General features: G+C 44.8%; 1 protein-coding gene across 6 annotated transcripts in view; it reads right to left on the reverse strand.

The window, feature by feature from the left end:
- The window catches only part of RICTOR (RPTOR independent companion of MTOR complex 2), a 189001-nt gene extending 171087 nt beyond the window's left edge, over nucleotides 1-17914 (reverse strand). For 3 of the 6 annotated variants that reach the window (XR_012158870.1, XM_073343824.1, XM_073343818.1), the window contains exons 1-2: nucleotides 17595-17914; nucleotides 17436-17483 (exon numbers count right to left, since the gene is read on the reverse strand). Coding sequence is in view for 3 of the 6 variants with exons in the window: in XM_073343818.1 (XP_073199919.1) it covers nucleotides 17436-17483; nucleotides 17595-17643 (97 nt within the window). In the remaining 3 variants the exon portion in view is untranslated. Of the gene's footprint in view, nucleotides 1-17435; nucleotides 17484-17594 lie in introns of those variants that run through there. The other 3 variants (XM_073343823.1, XM_073343819.1, XM_073343822.1) reach the window with 2 other exon arrangements.
- Between the last annotated feature and the right edge of the window lie 1719 nt (nucleotides 17915-19633).

Consider the following 19633-nt stretch of genomic DNA (forward strand, 5'->3'; position numbering starts at 1 on the left):
CACCTCTGTGCTGTTGCCACTGATGCCTTGCAGCAGGTGCTCTTCTATAATAGGATTTATTTTTCAAAGCACAATAGTGGACAAGCACACAACATTCCTCTGTGCCTCCTCCAGACAGCATGCTGGAAATGGTGTGGATGCCAGTCCACCAAGTGACCTCTGGGACACAATTCTGCCAGCTTCCTGAAGATCTCACCATCTACCATAAAAGTTATCTAGAATTGTCATGAGCGAAGAAGCAGCAAATGCAATACTTACCCATACTGCAGGGCACTGCAACTGATGCAGCACAGTGCTGTATGGACACATGGATTGAAATGTAACCTGTCTTGTACTGCTGCAAATGCAAACAGTGTGACCACAGTTTAGTTACACAGATATAAGCTAAGTAAAATAGCATACTTTTCAGCATTTTTAAGTTGAGAGTGTCCCTTTAATGTTAATTCAGTCTTGCTGTCCATGTATTTTGGTTCATGTTTCCCTTTAAATGTGTAGATTAATATATTTTATACTGTTATAGGTCTACAATAAGACCATACAAGATGTATAACGTAGACAAGTTATTATGGGAAATGCTGTAATTCCCTTTGTTTTCCATTCTCCCCAAATATTAATTTTGGGGTATCTTTGCATGTAGTCAGTGCATGGAGAGACTGTATGAATGTGCATGCATATGTTTTCTCAAAAAGAAAAGGAGTACTTGTGGCACCTTAGAGACTAACCAATTTATTTGAGCATAAGCTTTCGTGAGCTACAGCTCACTTCATCGGATGCATACTGTGGAAAGTGTAGAAGATCTTTTTATACACACAAAGCATGAAAAAATACCTTCCCCCACCCCACTCTCCTGCTGGTAATAGCTTATTTAAAGTGATCACTCTCCTTACAATGTGTATGATAATCAAGTTGGGCCATTTCCAGCACAAATCCAGGTTTTCTCACCCCCCCGCCCCCCCACACACACACTAGTCTCTAAGGTGCCACAAGTACTCCTTTTCTTTTTGCGAATACAGACTAACACAGCTGTTACTCTGAAACCTGTCATATGTTTTCTGCAATTTAGAAGAGTCTGTGATGAAGAAAGCCTAGGTTGTTTTACTGATTTTTGTTTGCTTGTTTCACTTTTAACTATATGTATTGGGGTGAGAATTGACTGTGAGGAAGGCAAAGAGAAAGGGGAGAAAGGGTTTCCAGTAGTCACGTCTATGCCCATTTTCTTAAATTGTTTTACACGCAGGAAAAGAAGTAAGAGCTCCCACAGACACTTTGTTCTTATTTGTTGTCTCATGTTGCAGATAGAAGACAGCTAGTTTGCGAGGTCATGGGAATTAAGAATTAGCTGGGCAAGAGAGTTGGTAAATAGAAGCATCTTCAAATACACTTTAATTTTATTTATAACCAATAAACAAGTGTTGATCTTGGGCCCTAAGCACCACTGAGATAATTAAAAGCACATCACAGATTAGAGTTAGCAGCTTCTGCTCCGCCCAAAACCAGAACATAAGGAAGTTGTCCAGATGTGAAAATCAAAGCCAAACTACACTAATGGCTGTTGATTGTGAGTGATTCATTGTGCTCTTTTCTTCCCCATAATCTTGAGGAAAGAGATGAGCATACTTCAAAGCCAAAGTACAACAAATTCAGGCCATTACAAAACGTAAATAGGGTGAGAAGAATTATAAGATGATGGTTCCTCAAAGAAAATGTCCTCTTTTATAAGAATGGGGTTCTAGTGCCACTGTTGACTACAGCTGTGGCTAGGGTAGATAAAAATCTAGGCTTTTTTTAAAAAAATAATTTAAAAACCCCCATTTTTCAATTTAAATCGGACTTTTTAATTCAATTAAATTTGAAATTGACAACTTATGTTAAGGCTTACATTTTAATCTATTAAAATCATTTAAATAAAAAAATATTATGCAGTACATATTTGCTGACAAGTTTTAAATAAAGTCAAAGCACTGGTGGAAGTCACTGGCTAAAGCCTGGAACAAGAGTTTGTTGGGGTGCTAACCCACATTTTGACAGCAGTAGCCTCTTCTGCAGGTGAGCAGAGAATATTTTCTTCATTGTGATTTACTCAACTACTTCAGTTCAATTACTAGTTCATTCAGAGCCGAGAAACCAATAGGGAGTTGAAACCAATGAAACAGTAGGAAAGCTTGTTTTCCTCTTCCAATCTATGAATTAAAAGTAAATGTGCGAGGGTGAGATCTACTGGCTCAAAAACCTTAAAGGACACAGTGACCAGAAATAATCAGTTCTGTTCCCTAACTATAGATAGGTTTCAGAGTAGCAGCGAGTGGGGGTGGGGAAGAAACCTGGGGAAATAGTTTCACTTTAACTGGACAGTCTCTATGTAAAAGAATATCACTATAAAAGGTCCCCCCCTTCCCCTCCGCTCTCCTGCTGGTAATAGCTCACCTTAAGTGATCACTCTGGTTACAGTGTGTATGATAACACCCATTGTTTCATGTTCTCTATGTATATAAATCTCCCCACTGTATTTTCCACTGAATGCATCTGATGAAGTGAGCTATAGCTCACGAAAGCTTATGCTCAAATAAATTTGTTAGTCTCTAAGGTGCCACAAGTACTCCTTTTCTTTTTGTGAATACAGACTAACACGGCTGCTACTCTGAAACCTATACTTGTCAATGACTTTTTGCGGTGAAACTCAGAAGTTTCACTGCAAAAAAAAAAAAAAAACACACCTCCACAAGAGGCGTACAGCTCTTACTGGTGATGCTTTTGCGGCGATGTGCAAGTGAAGACACGTTCTTCCCGTTTACAGAGCTTTTAGTCTCTGCAGGTTATCCCACAGTGCCTAGGTGACCACTCTGGCCAGCAGCTCTGCTGCTCGGTAAACAGACACCCATCCCCCACCCTGTAAAGCCCTGGGAACTTTGAAACTCCCCTTCTGGTTTTCTTTGCAAGTGCTCACTTATCTGGCCAGGTGACAATGCCTGCTCCTCGAAGCAAAGGATCCTCTGCTTGGAACAATGCTGAGCTACTGGAGCTGATCAGTGTTTAGAGAGAGGAGGCAGCTGTGCAGGACCCCAGGATACTCCACAATCACCGCCCCCCTTCCCACAACACCTATCCTCAAAATGGAGAGAGCTGCACTGTGGAATAGCTGCCCTCAGTGCGCTGCTATCATAAGCGATGAAAGTGCTGCAAATGTAAACACTCTCTGATGCCTGTGGAAGTAAGTGAGTACACAAACCAGCGCTCTTCTTTCACCGATTCATCATCATTGTTGAAACTGACAGTGCAAAAACTCTGCAAGTGTAGACATAGCTTAAGAAGCAGCCAATGCAGATCACAGAGCACAGGTGTCATGTGTTGCCAAGTGAAATACATCACGTCGTAAGAGAGCTGCCACATTCTCCCAACAAACTCAGTTTCCATTCCAGGTAGATTTAGGTATAGCTCCAAGCAGAGTGCCTTGTTACAGTCTAATCTTGATGTAACTAAGGTATAGGTTACAGCAGCCTATTAATAATTCTAATGGATAAGCCTGGAGGATGGTAGGAAGTGCCTTGGTTTTAGGCTTCTTCTGCAATTTACTTTGGCATCTCTTGTAAAACATGCAAAATTTCAATGTGGTTTTACCCTGAATGTTAAAAAAGAACTCCCACAAGCTGACCACATTGCAGATCATACAATGCAGCTATTGGATTTGAAGCAAGAATTAAAATTCATGGAAGTCCTATGATTTTTGTTATACAGGAGGGTAAGACTAGATGACCACAACAATCCCTTCTGGCCTTAAAAATCTATGGGCTTGATTTGGGTGTTCCAACCATTATCTCCAATTTCAATGTAGGCGCTATTCTACATATAGATCAGCTACCTAGTTTGGAATTTAATCCCTATTGACTTTTATAGTCATCTGAATGGGGTCAGCATTTAATAGTGACCTCCCTTTCCAATCAGGGTTCCATGTAACTCACAAAATGCTATCATAAACTATTACAAAAGGATTCTTGAATTCTCAGACCCCTTCTCACATTCTAGCGGTTTCTTCTGCCTGGAGGCCACCAGGGTTCAAGAATGAGCTCTGACAGGGTGGAGTTGGCAGTGGCCAGGAAGCCCCCTGAAGTCTACAAGTCAATACAATCATTTTATGCTGAAGTACAAAACTATGGTTGAGGTCAACATCAGTTTCTCCTCTGTTTCTGGCGAAGAACAAGTAACAGGTCACCCTGAACTCTTTCAGGGGGTATGCAGACTAATTAACATAGTATGCCTCACCCTATTAGTTCCTTCAAGTTGAATGCATAGGGAATGTAACATTAGTGATGACTCAGGCCCATTAGCCCTGACTTGCACCATTCTGAGTAAGCAGTGTAGCACAAATAGCCAAAGCCTGTTTACTTTAGGTCCTGTCCACTCTCCAACTTTTAACTTTGATTTTGTAACCAGATAGACGCATGTTCACCTTAACTAGTTACAAGTAAACACGAACTTGCATCTACACTGCAGCTTTTCTACCATCCCAGCATCCATGTTGCTGTGTAAACATGTTTGTATCAGTGTGTAACTGATAATTTTCCCCCTTAAAACACTCAAAACCTCTGGCAAGTGTTAATTTTACCAGGAAAGAGGTTAAGAGGACTAAGGTAAACTCACTGAGGAAGATTTCAGAGTAACAGCCGTGTTAGTCTGTATTCGCAAAAAGAAAAGGAGTACTTGTGGTTAGTCTCTAAGGTGCCACAAGTACTCCTTTTCTTTTTTCACTGAGGAAGGTGGCTCATTACTGCATCCAGATATAAGAGGAGAGGAGCTAGGATGAGCATTCCTGACGTAGGGAACATAGGACCAACCAAGCCCCTGGCTGGATGTAAACTTTATGTTCTTTGTTAACATAAGCCAAAATCCAAAGAGGGTTTTTTTTTATTTACACCATGTGGGGACTTTGGGAGGAGTTGGGTAAAAATCCTGATCATAAAGTGCATTACTGTGACTTATTATTTGTTGTGAAGTAGCTCTCAAGAGCCCCAGTCAGATTGGAACCATATTGCATTAGGCAGTGTAAAACCATAATAAAAGAAAATTTCTTGCATTTTGGGAATGCTGAGCAGCTCTTGGTCTCAGCAAGGGACAGTGCCCGGAGGATATGCCCAGAAAAGCTACACCAGCTTCACGTGAAGCCACGCACTCTAGAATGTCTTACCACACAGATAGCTGGGAGGAAGGAAGACCAGCCAAAGTGATGACAGACATGGTTGGGTGCCCTGCCTGCTTTATGAACACTGGTTCAAAGTTACTCACTCAAAGACAACCAGGTGCCAGTCTAGGCCTCTTGCAGAGGCAAAGCACAGTTAACTGCCATGTTTTTAACCATATGTTTGAGAGCCATTTTAGCCAAATAATTGTATGTTAAAACTTGTTCTAAACAGGTTGTTACTGATTAAACGTATAATAAATAAGGAGACCCCTTGGAAATAGAAATGGATAATGATTAAGAAAAAGAAATCAGATATTTCAGGTTATTTCAACAGATTTTTAAAAAAATATTTAGCTCTCTCAATGATAAAAAGTGTTTTTTTAAAAAAAAGATCACAACAAATATTTTAAATAATTTAAATATCTCTTGTAGCAAATACAGATGCATCCTTCAAAATAAAAGAGTGAACCAAAAATATATTTTTAAAAAAAACTTATTTCTGATTGAAAATATCATTATGTATATACTAATGCATTGTTTAGTGGGTCATGAGATTAGGAGTTCGGAGTGCTATAACCAGCTGTGCTAACATCTTTCTGGGACGTCCTTGTTGATTTAGCCTCTCTATGCCTTAGTTTTCCTTTTAGTAGGCTGGGGGAAAATACATGCTAGACTTAGTGTGTACAAAAGCAGTAGTTTTCCCAGATGAAGACACATGGTTGGTGATACTAAGGGCTAGTCTACACGAGAATCAATGCAGCTGCACAACTGCATCAGTGGAGCTGCGCCGCTGGTAGTGTAGACGCGCTATGCCGATGGGAGAGAGCTCTCCCATCTGCATAACAAATCCATCTCTGTGAGCCGTGGTAGCTATGTCATTGGGAGAAGCTCTCCGGCTGACATAACGCTGTATGCACCAGGTCTTAGGTTGGTGTAACTTACACCACAAAAAAGGTGGCTTTTTCACACCCCTGAGTGACGTAAATTATGTCGACATAAGTGTTAGTGTGTACAAGCCTTAAGGTAGTGAGCCAGCTGATGTATCTTCTGTCTTATCGCTATTAAGTTTGGGGGACAAAAAGGATCACACTTCTGTGCTTGGAACTTGCCATCATGTTTGGTAGGACTCTGGGCTAATTTACTGACTTTGAAATCAAAGCTTAGTTGGTGACTGTCTAATTGTGGGTAAGGTGCCCAGCAATTAGAGCTGCTCTAAACTTAAAAATTAGATCTACCTAGCTACCTTGCTCAGAGCTGTGAAAAATTTCACATCATGAGCTCTATAGTTAGGTCGACCTAGCCATTGTACAGATCGACCTAACTACAGAGCTCATGATGGGTGAGTTCAACAGATGAATTCTTCAGTTAATTTAGCTACCACCTCTCAGAGAGGTGGATTAACTACATTGACAGAAAAACTCCTTCCATTGGTTATAAGTATATATGCTATGGTGCTGGAGCTGCAGTAGCAGTACACATGGCCTTTCAGATGAATTAGCACCTGATTTATAGCATGGCTCTGAAGTGAAAATAGTGCAGATTTTCTGAACAGGTCAGTAATTGAAGGCGGCTGAGTTAGAGGGGGCAAGTCACCCATTCCAGCTGAGGGTGGGACCCAGGCTTTAAAAAAAATAAAAATAAAAAAAGCAGCATTCAGGCTCCCAGGATATAGCTACACTGCATTTTAAAACCCACAGCAGCAAGCCTCATAGCCCTGGTCTACAGACTTAGGATAACACTATGACACTAAAAACAGCTGTGCAGATGCTGTGGCTCAAGCTGGAACTTGGGCTCTGATGCCTGGGGATGGGGGAGGGCTTCAGAGCCTGAGCTGCACTATTTACACAGCTGTTAAACCATAAGGTGATCCTGAGTCTGCAGACCCAGGCTCAGCCCTGGTCTACACTACAAACTTTGGTACAACTATGTCTCTCGGGAGTGTGGAAAGTCCACACCCCTGAGCAACACAGATAACCAACCTAACCCCAGCATAGACAGGAGGCTTCTCTCGTTGACATAGCTACTGCCTCTCGGGGAGGTGGAGTACCTATGTTATCAGGAGAAGTTCTCCCATCGGTGCTGCTGCTGAGCTGTAAGTGTAGACAAGCCCTTAGACTTGCTGCTCCAGATTATAAAATTGTATAGATGTATCCTTAGTGGCTGGTAAGATGAAAGCAGCTGGGAGACAAAAGCTATGTTTACACAAGGATGAAAAACCCACGGCATGGCTGTGGCTGGCCCAGGTCAGCTTAAAAAAAAAAAAAAAATCAGTGTAGATGTGCAGGCTTCAGACTGGAGCAGGAGCTCCAGGAACGCTCTACTCTTGCAAGATCCCAGAGCTCAGGCTCCAGTCTGAGCCCAGACATCTACATAGCAATTTTTCGGCCCCCAAGCCCTGCAAGCCCAAGTCAGCTGACCCAGACCACCAGTGACCATGCCTCAGGTCTTTTTATCTGTAACTCCTAAAGGAGTTAGCCAGCTGAGTAAGGCAAGGATTTCTCTCCTCCCCCTTAACTTGCAGGTACTCTACAAGGAAGAACTCACACTGGGAGGAAAATTGTGTATCATCAGCACCACTGCTAACTCTTCCTCAGCCTGCACATGTGGGGGTCCTAGCCAAACAAGGCAGCCTGACCCTGGAGGCTTCTACCCAGGTCCTAGTCTTGACTTGCAGGGAATGCAGCTGCATGTCCCTGCCAAGAAAAATCAGGCAAGGGGAACCACCCAGCATGAGAGATGTCTGTTGGTAGAGTTACTCAGGAAGCAGGTATGAGGGCTAGAGGAGGAAGTGGGTCATCTATGTCACATCTGGGAGCTACATCAGTGGAATGAATACAGAAATGCCTAGGTTGGTGGATGCTAGCCAATTAAAGAAGACTATAGCAGCATCAGAGAAGGAAGGAGAACTAGCTGCTCTACTGGGGGGGTTGACTGGCAGCTGGTCATCTCGGACAGTAGATAGTGTTCCATCCCTCACCCAACACCCCATCCAAGTCAAGAACTAGTATGCTGTACCGGCAACAGGAGGAGAGGATCAGACCCTAATGGGTGAGGAAGAGGAGCCACCTGCCCCTAAGGCTGGGAGACTCACAGCAACCACACCTAAGAGCAGATATAGGGTAATGCTGACCAGGGACTCGCTTCTGAGGAGGACAGAGACATCCATCTGCAAATCTGATGGCCCAGGGTCCTGCCTGCATAGAATCTGCATTTAAGACATCACAGGAAGGTTGCAGAGGCTCAGCTGTACCACTGACCACTACCCCACACTGCTCATCCATGTGGGCATTAATGATACCGACAGGTATAATTCTGAGCAGATCTGCAGTGACTCCAAGGCTCTGGAAGCGAAGATGAAGGAGTCAGGGGTGCAGGCGGTATTCTCAGCCATCCTCCTGGACGAAGGTAAGGGCCCCTGCCGGGACACATACATCCTAGAGATGAATGCCTGGTTACGCAGATGGTGTTGATGGGAGGGCTCTGGCTTCCTTGACCATAGGATGTTGTTCCAGGGAAGAGGACTGCTGGGAAGAGATGGAGTCCACCTGACAAAGTGGAAGAGCATCTTTGGTCACCAACTTGCCAATCTAGCAAGGAGGGCTTTAAACTATGGGCTTGTCTACACAAAATGCTGCAGCAGCACAGCTGCACCACAGCAGTGCTTCAGTGAAGGCACTAGCTACAATGATGGGAGAGGTTCTCTCATTGGCATAGGTAATCCTTCTCCATGAAAAGCTACTCTATGGGTTAAGACGGTTTAACTGCTTCACTCAGCGTGTGAAATTTTCACACCTCTGAGTGACATAGTTCTACTGACCTGATTTCCTAGTGTAGGCCAGGCCTAAGTAAAAAGGAGGTAGGGTCAAAAGCCCACAGGCAGGTATATATTTTTTTAAATAAGGTAACCTTTACAGAAGGCTAGATGTTGGGGGTTGGAGGGAATGGAAAATTACAATACACAGTTACAGGAATAAGAGTGAAAATGGTGGGGAAAGTCTGCTCAATTTCTTTGATGTCTATATACAAATGCAAGCAGTATGGAAGAACTGGAAGTATTAGTACATACGCTAAATTATGAATTATGACACCATTGAGACTTGGTGGGTTAAATCTCATGTCTGGAATTATTGGTATAGAGGGATATACCTTGTTCACAAAGGTAAGGCAAGGGGAAAAAGGGAGGTGGTGTTGCATGGTACATCACACAGGTGCCAACTTCCCAATGTGCCGGGGGGTATTTAACCCCCGTCTCTGCCCCAGGTCCCGCCCCCTCCCCCACTGCACCCCTTCCTCCAAGGCCTGCCCCGCCTCTTCCCGCCCCATTCCATCCCTCCCCCAGCACGCCACACCCTAGCTTTTCCCCCTCCCTCCCAAAGCCTCCTGCATGCCATGAAACAGCTGATTGTGTGTGGCAGGAGGGAGGCGCAGATTAGTGGGGCCTGCTGGTGGGCGGCAAACACTGGGGAGGTAGGGTGGGAGCTGATGGGGGCTGCCAGTGGGTGCTGAGCACCCACCATTTTTCCCCCATGGGTGCTCCAACCCCAGAGCATCCACGGAGTCAGCACTTTTCGTACATCATACTCATGTTCTCAAGAAAATTACAGGTTAAAGAATATTTAAATAAGGTAGATGTATCCAAGTCAGCAGGGCCTGATTAAATTCATCCTAGGGTACTTAAACTAACCGCAGCAATATCGGAATCATTACAGATTATATTCCCGAAGATAGGTGAGGTCCCAGATGACTAGAGAAGGGCAAACATAGTACCTATTTTTAGAAAGGTGACAAAGATGACCTGGGAAACTACAGACTAACTTTGATAACTTGTTCCAGGGTCTGTCAGGGTATCAAACAATCCGTTTGTAAGCACCTAGAGGACAACATGATTGTAAGGAATAGCCAGCATGGATTTGTCAAGAACAAATCATGCCAAACCAACCCAATTTCCTTCTTTGACAAGGTTACTGACCTAGTGGACAGGGGAGTAGGAGTTTCTAGACAGGATATCTTGATTTTAGTAGTGCTCTGACACAGTCCTACATGACAGTCTCGTTAGCAAACTAGAGAAATGTTGTCTAGATGAAATTTCTATAAAGCAGTTGCATAACTGGTTGAACGACCATACTCAAGGATTAGTTATCAATGGTTCACTGTACAAATGGGAGGACATATCTAGTGGGGTCCCGGAGAGATCACTTTAGGTCTGGAACTATATATTTTTTTCCATTAATGACTAGGACAATGGAGGGCAAAGTATGCTTACAAAAATCAGCAGATGTCCCCAAATTGAGAGGGACTGCAAAAACTTTGAAGGCCCAGGATCAGAATTCAAAATGACCTTGATAAAGTGAAGAACTGGTCTGAAATCAAAAGATGAAATTCAATAAGATAAGTGCAAAGTACTGCACTTAAAAAGGAAAAAATGCACTACTACAAAATCGGAAATAACTGGCTAGACAGTATACTGCTGAAAAAGATCTAGAGGTTATAGTGTATCACAAATTGATTGTAAGCCAACACTGTGATGCAGTTGCAAAAAAGGCTGTCATCATTCTGCAGTGCATTAACAGGAGTTGCACATCTAAGACACTGAGGTAATTTTCCCCACTCTATTTGGCACTGGGGTAAGGCCTCAGCTGGAGTACTGTACCCAGTGTTCACTTTAGCAAAGATATGGACAAACTGGAGAGAGTCCGGAGGAGAACAACAAATATGATAAAAGGTTTAGAAACCCAATCTATGAGGACAGGTTTAAAAAAAAAAAAATCAAGCATTTGTAGTTTTAAGAAAAGGAGACCGAGGGGACACCTGGTCAGAGTCTTCAAACATGTTAAGGGCTGTTATAAAGAGGGTAGTGATCAACTGTTCTCCATGTCCTCTGAAGGTAGGACAAGAATTGATCAGCTTAGTTTAGAGGAAGGAAGATTCAGGGTAGATATTAGGAAAAACTTTCTAGCTATAAGGATATTTAATCACTGGGAATAAGCTTCCAAGGGAGGTTGTGGAATTCCCATCATTGAAAGTTTAAGAACAGGTTAGGCAAACACCTGTCAGGACGGTCTAGATACACTTGGTCCTGCCTCATGGGCTGGACTAGATAACCTTTCAAGGTTCCTTCCAGCCCTACATTTCTATGACTCTATGAAGGACCTACAGAAGAGTCAAATACGGTTGAATTTTTAGTGCAAGAAAACATCTTTGACAAGGAACACAGAATGGTTTTCACAGTGGTCCCACACGAAGCTGCAATCATAGAACTGAAACACCTACAGAAGTAAAAATTGTCAAAGCACAAGGCATTTTCCCCCATTCTATTAATATCAGACATTCAGTTGCACACACAGCCAGAATGCCTCACTGTTCCAATGGCCCAGAATGGGAAGTGGTGGCCTCAGCTCATTGCCAAATAGGATTGCTACCTGACTTGGATCATGTCTCTGAGTCTTACTAGTCAATACGAATGAATCAGTTAAAATGCTATTACTAAGTTCCCCTGGATATGCTATATTAACTTTTTGCCAGGTTGTTTCACAACATCCTCAGCCAATGGCAACTTTATATTGTTTTTTTTGTAATGCATTTCAAACAAAATTTATACAAGGATTAACAGAGGTGATAAGATCTAATGTACAGTTCTACTGAAATCAATTAGATTTTGTATGCTCTCTCTATTAAGTACATGTACAACATGTGAAACCTGAATGTACAAAGTCAAAAGGAGTTACTCTCCATATGAAGCAAACATGCAAGTGTTTTACTTTATGCACAAGTAGCCCCACTGACTTCAGCAGTACCAATCATTAATGTGTTTGCAGCACTGGGAACTTAGTGGTTCATTTTGTTTATAGAACTCACCCACTTCAGTTTTAAAGACCACCACATTAGCAACAATCTACATTATATTTGTGGTAACCAGTGTTAAAACAATATACCACAAAACCTCTCTTTTTAATTTTTTATTTTTATTAGACAGGTGCAAAAAAGTATCAGAAACTTTGTTTTTCCAGAACTAAAAAAAATAATTGATCTTGGTGACATTTTATTTTGTAAATAAATTATGTATGGCCTGAGACATGGTATGTCAAGTTCCAGCCTATAGGTAAGTAGAATTGCTTATTAATAACTTCTCAAAACAGGGCTCATACCAAAAAGTACCCTTTTTTTTTTAAAAAAAAAGGAGGACTTGTGGCACCTTAGAGACTAACCAATTTATTAGAGCATAAGCTTTCGTGAGCTACAGCTCACTTCTTCAGATGCATATCGTGGAAACTGCAGCAGGCTTTATATATACACAGAGAATATGAAACAGAGCCTATATAAATATAAAGCCTGCTGCAGTTTCCACGATATGCATCTGAAGAAGTGAGCTGTAGCTCACGAAAGCTTATGCTCTAATAAATTGGTTAGTCTCTAAGGTGCCACAAGTCCTCCTTTTCTTTTTGCGAATACAGACTAACACGGCTGTTACTCTGAAACCTTTTTTTTTTTAATTACTCTGTAAACCTGGAGCTACTGTTTCTCTAATACAATTACACATGAAATGGAAAACCTTATAGCTGTTGCTATAATTCCTGAAATATTTTTCTAACCAGTATCCTATTTCCTTATAGTGCGCAGACTATTTTGACACTCAGCTTCCATCACTTCCCCATCACCCTACCTCCTTGTGAACACGCATCTAGTCACAGCATTAACATTAAGATCTTCTGAAGCAAAACACTTATATTACAGGCATCAGCTCAGCACAACCAGGTTTATATACAAAATGCAACCCTCATTCTCTTCCACAAATCAAGAACTTTAGATAAGAACGTTTTTGCCTTTAAACTTCGGGGGAAATATCAATGCTGCCAGCAGGGCAATTTGTTTTCCAACAGAGTCAGAGAAAAACCCCCAAAAATAGTTAAACGTATACGTTCGTCCTCAACAATCATGTTAGCTAGGCAGTGGTTTTGTATTTGCCTAACACATGGCTGATTAATGTTACTCCTGAGGGAATTCTGAGCCACTACATGTGCGCAGAATTTATGTCCCCCGCAGATTTCTTTGCTTCCCTGCACAAAAATGACTTCCCTGTGCTTCCTTGCCAGAAACCTGCAAGAGCAGTCAGACACCACTCCCTAGCTGCCCAGGAACATCGTTTCAGGCACCCGGAGCAGCCAGCAGAGAGCTAAATAACAGCAGGGCTGGGGATGCCCCACCCAGTGGCTCCTACCCTGAGACAGGACCAGCTGCGAGTCCCAGCTCCTACCCTGAGCCAGGACCAGCTGCTAGTTCCAGCTGCGCTGGAGGCAGGAGAGGATGAGACTTCCTCTTCCCCTGCAAGACTTATCCCACCCCCAGAAACATCCCCCAGCTGCAGGAAGCTCAGCATCTTCCCCTGTTTCCCGCCCCCATCACTCCTCAGTTACGGGTAGGGGGGAGGGGTCGCTGTACAGGGAGCTGCCCCCCCATCCGCCCAACCCCCCTATATCCAGACCTCCCATTCCCAGACACCCTCACCAAGCCTCCCCCCGTACAACCAGAACCTCCCTAGCTCTCCTACCCAAACCTTACCCCACTGATCCTCAACCCCTCCATCTAGAGCCACCTGCGCCCAGAAACCCTGCCTCTGGATCCCAACCCCTGAACCCAGACCACCCTGCATTCAAACCCTCACCATGATGAGTCCTACGCCCCTGCACCCCCCTGAGCCCCCACACCACTGACCCCCAATTAGCTTCACCCAGACCCACACTCCCCCAGCACCCAGACCCCTCCACTGAGCCCCAACCACTTCACCTGGAAGGCCCTGCAGAGTCCCATTGCCCCTGCATCTGGAACCCCGACCCACAACAATCCTCTGTGCATCCAGATCCCCTGCACACCTAGACCCCCCACTGAGCTGCCTGTACACAGATTGTCCCACAGAATCCTCTCACGCCACATCAGGATCCCCCACACTGAGCCCCTCCATACTTGCAATCTGCCTGTTTGAGCCTGCATGCCCCACATGTGGTGCACCTGGCACAGAGGGGCAGGGCCCCAGCATGTTTCTGGGATATGTCCAGGCCTTGTTCTGTTTCAGGGTCGGGTGCAGCCTCACCCGAGTCCAGGGCACGGGGTGAGGAGGCTGCAGGGTGATCTCCCATCTTCATGCAGCCAGTGGCCTGTGCTACCCAATACCATGCTGGAGCCTCTGCATTTGTTAATTGAAACTTGAAGAAACTTGCAGAATTTAAAAATATCATGCGCAGAATTTTTAATGTTTTGGAACAACATTTTTATTTTTTTTGGCACAGAATGCCTTCAGGAGTATTAATGTGTAGCAAGTGTCTTTATAGTACCGTAATATTTTGCCACAGAAAAGGACGTATGTTTAACGAGAGCCAGTCAGCAAACTTTGAAACAAACTAACACATACAATAATTACGAGATGAAGTGCTTTCTTAAGCTATAACATGGTGACAGGAAGTCCAGAATAAAGAGGTCTTAAGTAGGGCTGTCAAACGATAAAAAAAAATTGCAATTAATCACAAGATTAAAAATATTGTCATGATTAATCACAATTTTAATTGCACCATTTAATAATAATAGAACACCATTTATTTAAATATTTTGGTTGGGGAGGGGGAGTGTGTGTGTGTATGTATATTTTTGGGGGGCACTGTCTCTTTAAGCAGAGTATTCAGGAGCCTGAACACTTTTTCAATCAGCAGCAGTTGCTATCTGCAGCACTCACTCCTGAGCCAGCAGCAGACAGGTTCCCCCTGCTCCCCGACCCCAGCTCAGCGCAGCACACAGAAAGCAGGCTCCGGGTCTGGAGCAGCTTGCCCAGGGATGGCTCTATGGGGCGGGGGGGGGGGGGGGGGAAGGAGGTAGGAGCAGCAGTGGAGCAAGGCAGCAGGAGGAGGGGCACTCATGCCCCGGAGGCACACAGCAGCACCCCTTGAGCACCGCACCCTGGTGGGTGATTAATGCTGGTTAAAAGAACATGTTAATGTGTTCTGAGTTATTCACATGCAAAACTGCAGTTGACAGCCCCAATTATTATTTTTTATTACAAATATTTGCATTTTAAAAAAGAAAAAAAAGATCATGCTTCTACTTGAAGATTGCACCAAAGGGCATAAAAACGTTTAGCATAACTGGCATATAATTACCTTGCAACGCCAGCTACAACAGTGCCAAGAGAACACCTGTTCTCACTTTCAGGTGATGATGTAAATAAAAAGCTGGCAACATTATCTCCCATAAATGTACATGAACTTGTCTGTCTTAGCAATTGGCTGAACAAGTAGCAGGACTGAGTGGACTTGTAGGCTCCAAATTTTTATATTGTTTTGTTTTTGAGTAGTTATGTAAAAAAAAACTATTTGTAAATTGCATTTTCATGATAAAGAGATTGAACTACAATACTTCTGAGATAAACTGAAAAATACTATCTCTTATTTTTACATTGCAAATATTTGTAATAAAAATATTAAATAAGCACAGGTTTCAGAGTAACAGCCATGTTAGTCTGTATTCGCAAAAAGAAAAGGAGTACTTGTGGCACCTTAGAGACTAACCAATTTATTTGAGCATGAGCTTTCGTAAGCTACAGCTCACTTCATCAGATGCATACCATGGAAGCTGCAGAAGACATTATATACACACAGAGACCATGAAACAATACCTCCTCCCACCCCACTGTCCTGCTGGTAATAGCTTATCTAAAGTGATCATCAAGTTGGGCCATTTCCAGCACAAATCCAGGTTTTCTCACCCTCCGCCCCCCCTCTCCCCAAACTCACTCTCCTGCTGGTAATAGCCCATCCAAAGTGACCACTCTCTTCACAATGTGTATGATAATCAAGGTGGGCCATTTCCTGCACAAATCCAGGTTCTCTCACTCCCTCACCCCCATACCTGGATTTGTGCTGGAAATGGCCCAACTTGATCACTTTAGATAAGCTATTACCAGCAGAACAGTGGGGTGGGAGGAGGTATTGTTTCATGGTCTCTGTGTGTATATAATGTCTGCTGCAGTTTCCACGGCATGCATCCGATGAAGTGAGCTGTAGCTCACGAAAGCTCATGCTCAAATAAATTGGTTAGTCTCTAAGGTGCCACAAGTACTCCTTTTCTAAATAAGCACAGTTCACTTTGTGTTCTGTGTTGTAACTGATATCATCATATTTGAAAATGTAAAAAAATCCCAAAATATTTATAATAAATTTAAATTGGTATTCTATTATTGTTTAACGGTGCGATTAAAACTGTGATTAATGATGATTAATTCTTTTAATCTAGTTTGTTTGTTTTTCATTCATCACTTGAGTGAACTCTAATTGACAGCCCTAGTCTTAAGCACCACAACTGATCCTACAAACCAGGTACATATGGGAAGAGATGGCTATAGGATCTATCACACCGAAAAATTCATTCATCAGAAAATGCTGAAGCAATTCCAAGCACGATCTGATACACAACACTGCCAAAATGAGGTGGAGCTGCACGTTGATTTAGGGTGAGATTTGGGCTGGAGGGAGTAACAGGGGAGCCTCTGGAAAGGCAACTGGAGTTTAGAGTACTGGCTAAATTAATAGAACTGTCCAAACCCCAAAAGGTGTAAACAGCCCCATCTGCAGCCAGCAAATAATGACCCTGAAGAAGAGTCTCTCAAAAACAACTCCAGAGGACGTAAACGTACATTAGATGTAAACGTACGTCTACCAATAACCCATCGCCCCCACCCCGCACACGCACGCACACACACGGAGGTGGGGAAGGAGAGCTCTACATACCTAGCAATACCCCCTCCCCAGATCTCACCCCTTCACTGCAACAGCTGTCCAGACTAAGACCGAAAATAGCATCCCTACGCTCCTGCAGTTTGGTGACACACCGACGCACAAACTGATCCCCTGACTAGAAGTCTAGCCCCCGACGACAGCCCATAATCGCCAGCGGCACCACCCAGGGCAGCGGACGAGCCGCAGCCCCGCTCTCACCTGGGACGCACTCACTCTGCAAGGCCCCTCCTTTCCACAGAGCAGCCACCGCCCACGGCTTTGGCGGACCCCCGGGACGCACCCAAGCCCCTCGCCCAGGGGAGGGACTGGACATGCCTCCCCCGGCCCAGGCCCCTCTCCCCTGGCCGCGCCTTACAGGCGGGGTTTCACCCACCTCCCATGGGGCAAGGGTGGGGCTGGACTCCTAGGACACCAGCGATGCCCCAGCCCGGCCTCCTCAGGGCCCAGCCCCCCCCGGCACGGGGCGCCCCCCCGGCCTCGCTTACCTCGGCTGAGATCAAGCGGGACGTTCTCCTCGCCGCTATCATTCCGACCTGTGTGGGGGGGAGAAGCGGAGAGCCCGTTAACCTGGGCGGGGAGGGAGTGATGGGGCCGGGGGAGCAGCAGCAGCGGCGCCTCCCGCCGGGCCTAGCCGGGCTCCTTACCTCGGATGCGGAGGTGCCTCAGCGAGCGGGCGCGGAGGTTCACCGCCATGTTTACGGCCCCGCAGTCACAACACCGGAAACCTCGCCCTCTCTCGCGAGGAGACCGAGCCGCCGACGCCGACGACTCCCGCGGCCCCCACCGGCCTGTCGCGAGGGGGCGCGGGAACGCGCGGCGGCGAGCGCGAGGAGCTGGGCGCTCGGCGGGGCCTGGCGCCAAGGAATGACCCCGGCGTGCCAGAGGGGAGCTGGCGGAGCTCAGCGAGGTCCCGGCCTGGGCTCCCCCGCCTTGAGAGAGGAGGCCGTCAGGACACCCACCCACCCATCGCCCCGCCCCGCCCCGGCTCGGGGGCTTTCCCTCGGCACCCTCCAGGGGGCGTTTCCCTCCATTCGCTGCCCCCTTTCCCCACCAGGGCAGGGGGTGTCTCTTCACCACCTGCACATTAGTATGATTTATGACGTCCACCATGGGGGCAGCCGCCTTCAGGGGTGTGGGGGGTCCCCTGGCCCCACAGCTTTAGCAGCAGAGTTGGGGGCCTCTCCGTAGCGCCTAGCTCGCTCCTAAACCTTTGTATGCTGTCTGCTCCCCGCCCCCACCGAGTCTTTCACAATATTGCAAAGCCCAGCATTCAAAAATCCCGAGATGTGACTTAAAATTGTGAGGTTTTTTTATATATATAAGGGGGGGGGGTTAAGTGCTTCCTGGGGTCATTGTTTACTGGGTAGACTTGAAACACGTGTTCACCCTCCTCTGTAACCATGAGGGCTGGAGGCTTTTTCTTTCTTTTTTTAAATTGGGAGCTGGAATTCTCACTGCATTCCAGGAGCTAGGGCTTTAAAAACACCGAATGTCCCCAGACTCGTAACAAAAATCACAATTGGTAAAAGTCAGCATTGCCAACAAGTCACTAGACCAGATTGCTGCTGTTTAAAATACTTTTGCAGCCTTGTAACAGACTTCCCAGCAGCTTTACCTCTGACCTGCTAAGTGGTGAAAATGAAAATGTTGAAGAAAAGGCCCAAAATGGCAGATTCAAAGAAACATTTTAAAACACTTCAGACTGCCCCTGTCAACTTACCCTGTTGTGCTGCCTTCAGTCTAATTCTACACCTTTGTAGAAAACGTGGCAAAATGCCTTCTTTTCCAGGAGAGCTTGCAGTTCTAGAAATGACTTCCTAAAAAATTGTTTCAGCTAAACAACTAAAGATGGTGGTTGGGTTTGTCATGTGACATTACTTTTTTGACTCCCATTACAAAAACGCCACACCTTCTATAGCTCATGCCTGCCCTATTCAGGCAAAAGTTTAAATAAGCAGAAGTGATTTACAACATGTGCTAAAGGTCAGGAAACTCTGCTTCTGAAGGACCACAGATGAAGCAAGTTCTTAGCGGATGTCCCTACACATAAGAACACCAATGTCCTGATATTTCAATCTCCGTTACCTCAAATATCTCAAGTAGGGTTGCCAGTTTTGGTTGGATGTATTCCTAGAGGTTTCATCACATGACATGAACTTTAATTAAAGATTAATCTTTAATTCCTGGAGAGTCCAGGACAGTCCTGGAGGGTTGGCAACGCTAGCCTCAAGTGATTTTAATTGCTCAGGTCACTAATGGGAAGAAAGGTGTTTTCTCACACAGCCAGGATAGAAAACCATATGGAGCTGTATAGATCAAGGTGAACACCTTGAATTGCACCTGCAAGCAAATAAAAAGTTAGGATAACAGCTTTGTGCCCTGCAGCTGATACTACTAACTAAGCAGATTACTAGCCATTCTTCTCTCTCTGAAGTCTACCCGGCATCCCTGGGACAACTGGAAGGCTAGAGGTATCCTGAATTCTGAACTTTGGCAAATGATGGCTATACTCCTTCAATATCAGGAGAGTCACTAGCTTGTCCACCATCTCACCATGCTTCCTCTCATCCTAGCCCTTTTTCCCACTTTACACCTAGAAATCAAAAGACCACTGGACCAGGGGGATGAGGTGGACGAGGCTTTCTTCCAGCAACTAACCAAAGTTATTAGATCGCAGGCCCTG

Source organism: Lepidochelys kempii, chromosome 5 (genome assembly GCF_965140265.1).
Source record: "Lepidochelys kempii isolate rLepKem1 chromosome 5, rLepKem1.hap2, whole genome shotgun sequence".
In the NCBI taxonomy this organism is placed as follows: domain Eukaryota; kingdom Metazoa; phylum Chordata; order Testudines; family Cheloniidae; genus Lepidochelys; species Lepidochelys kempii.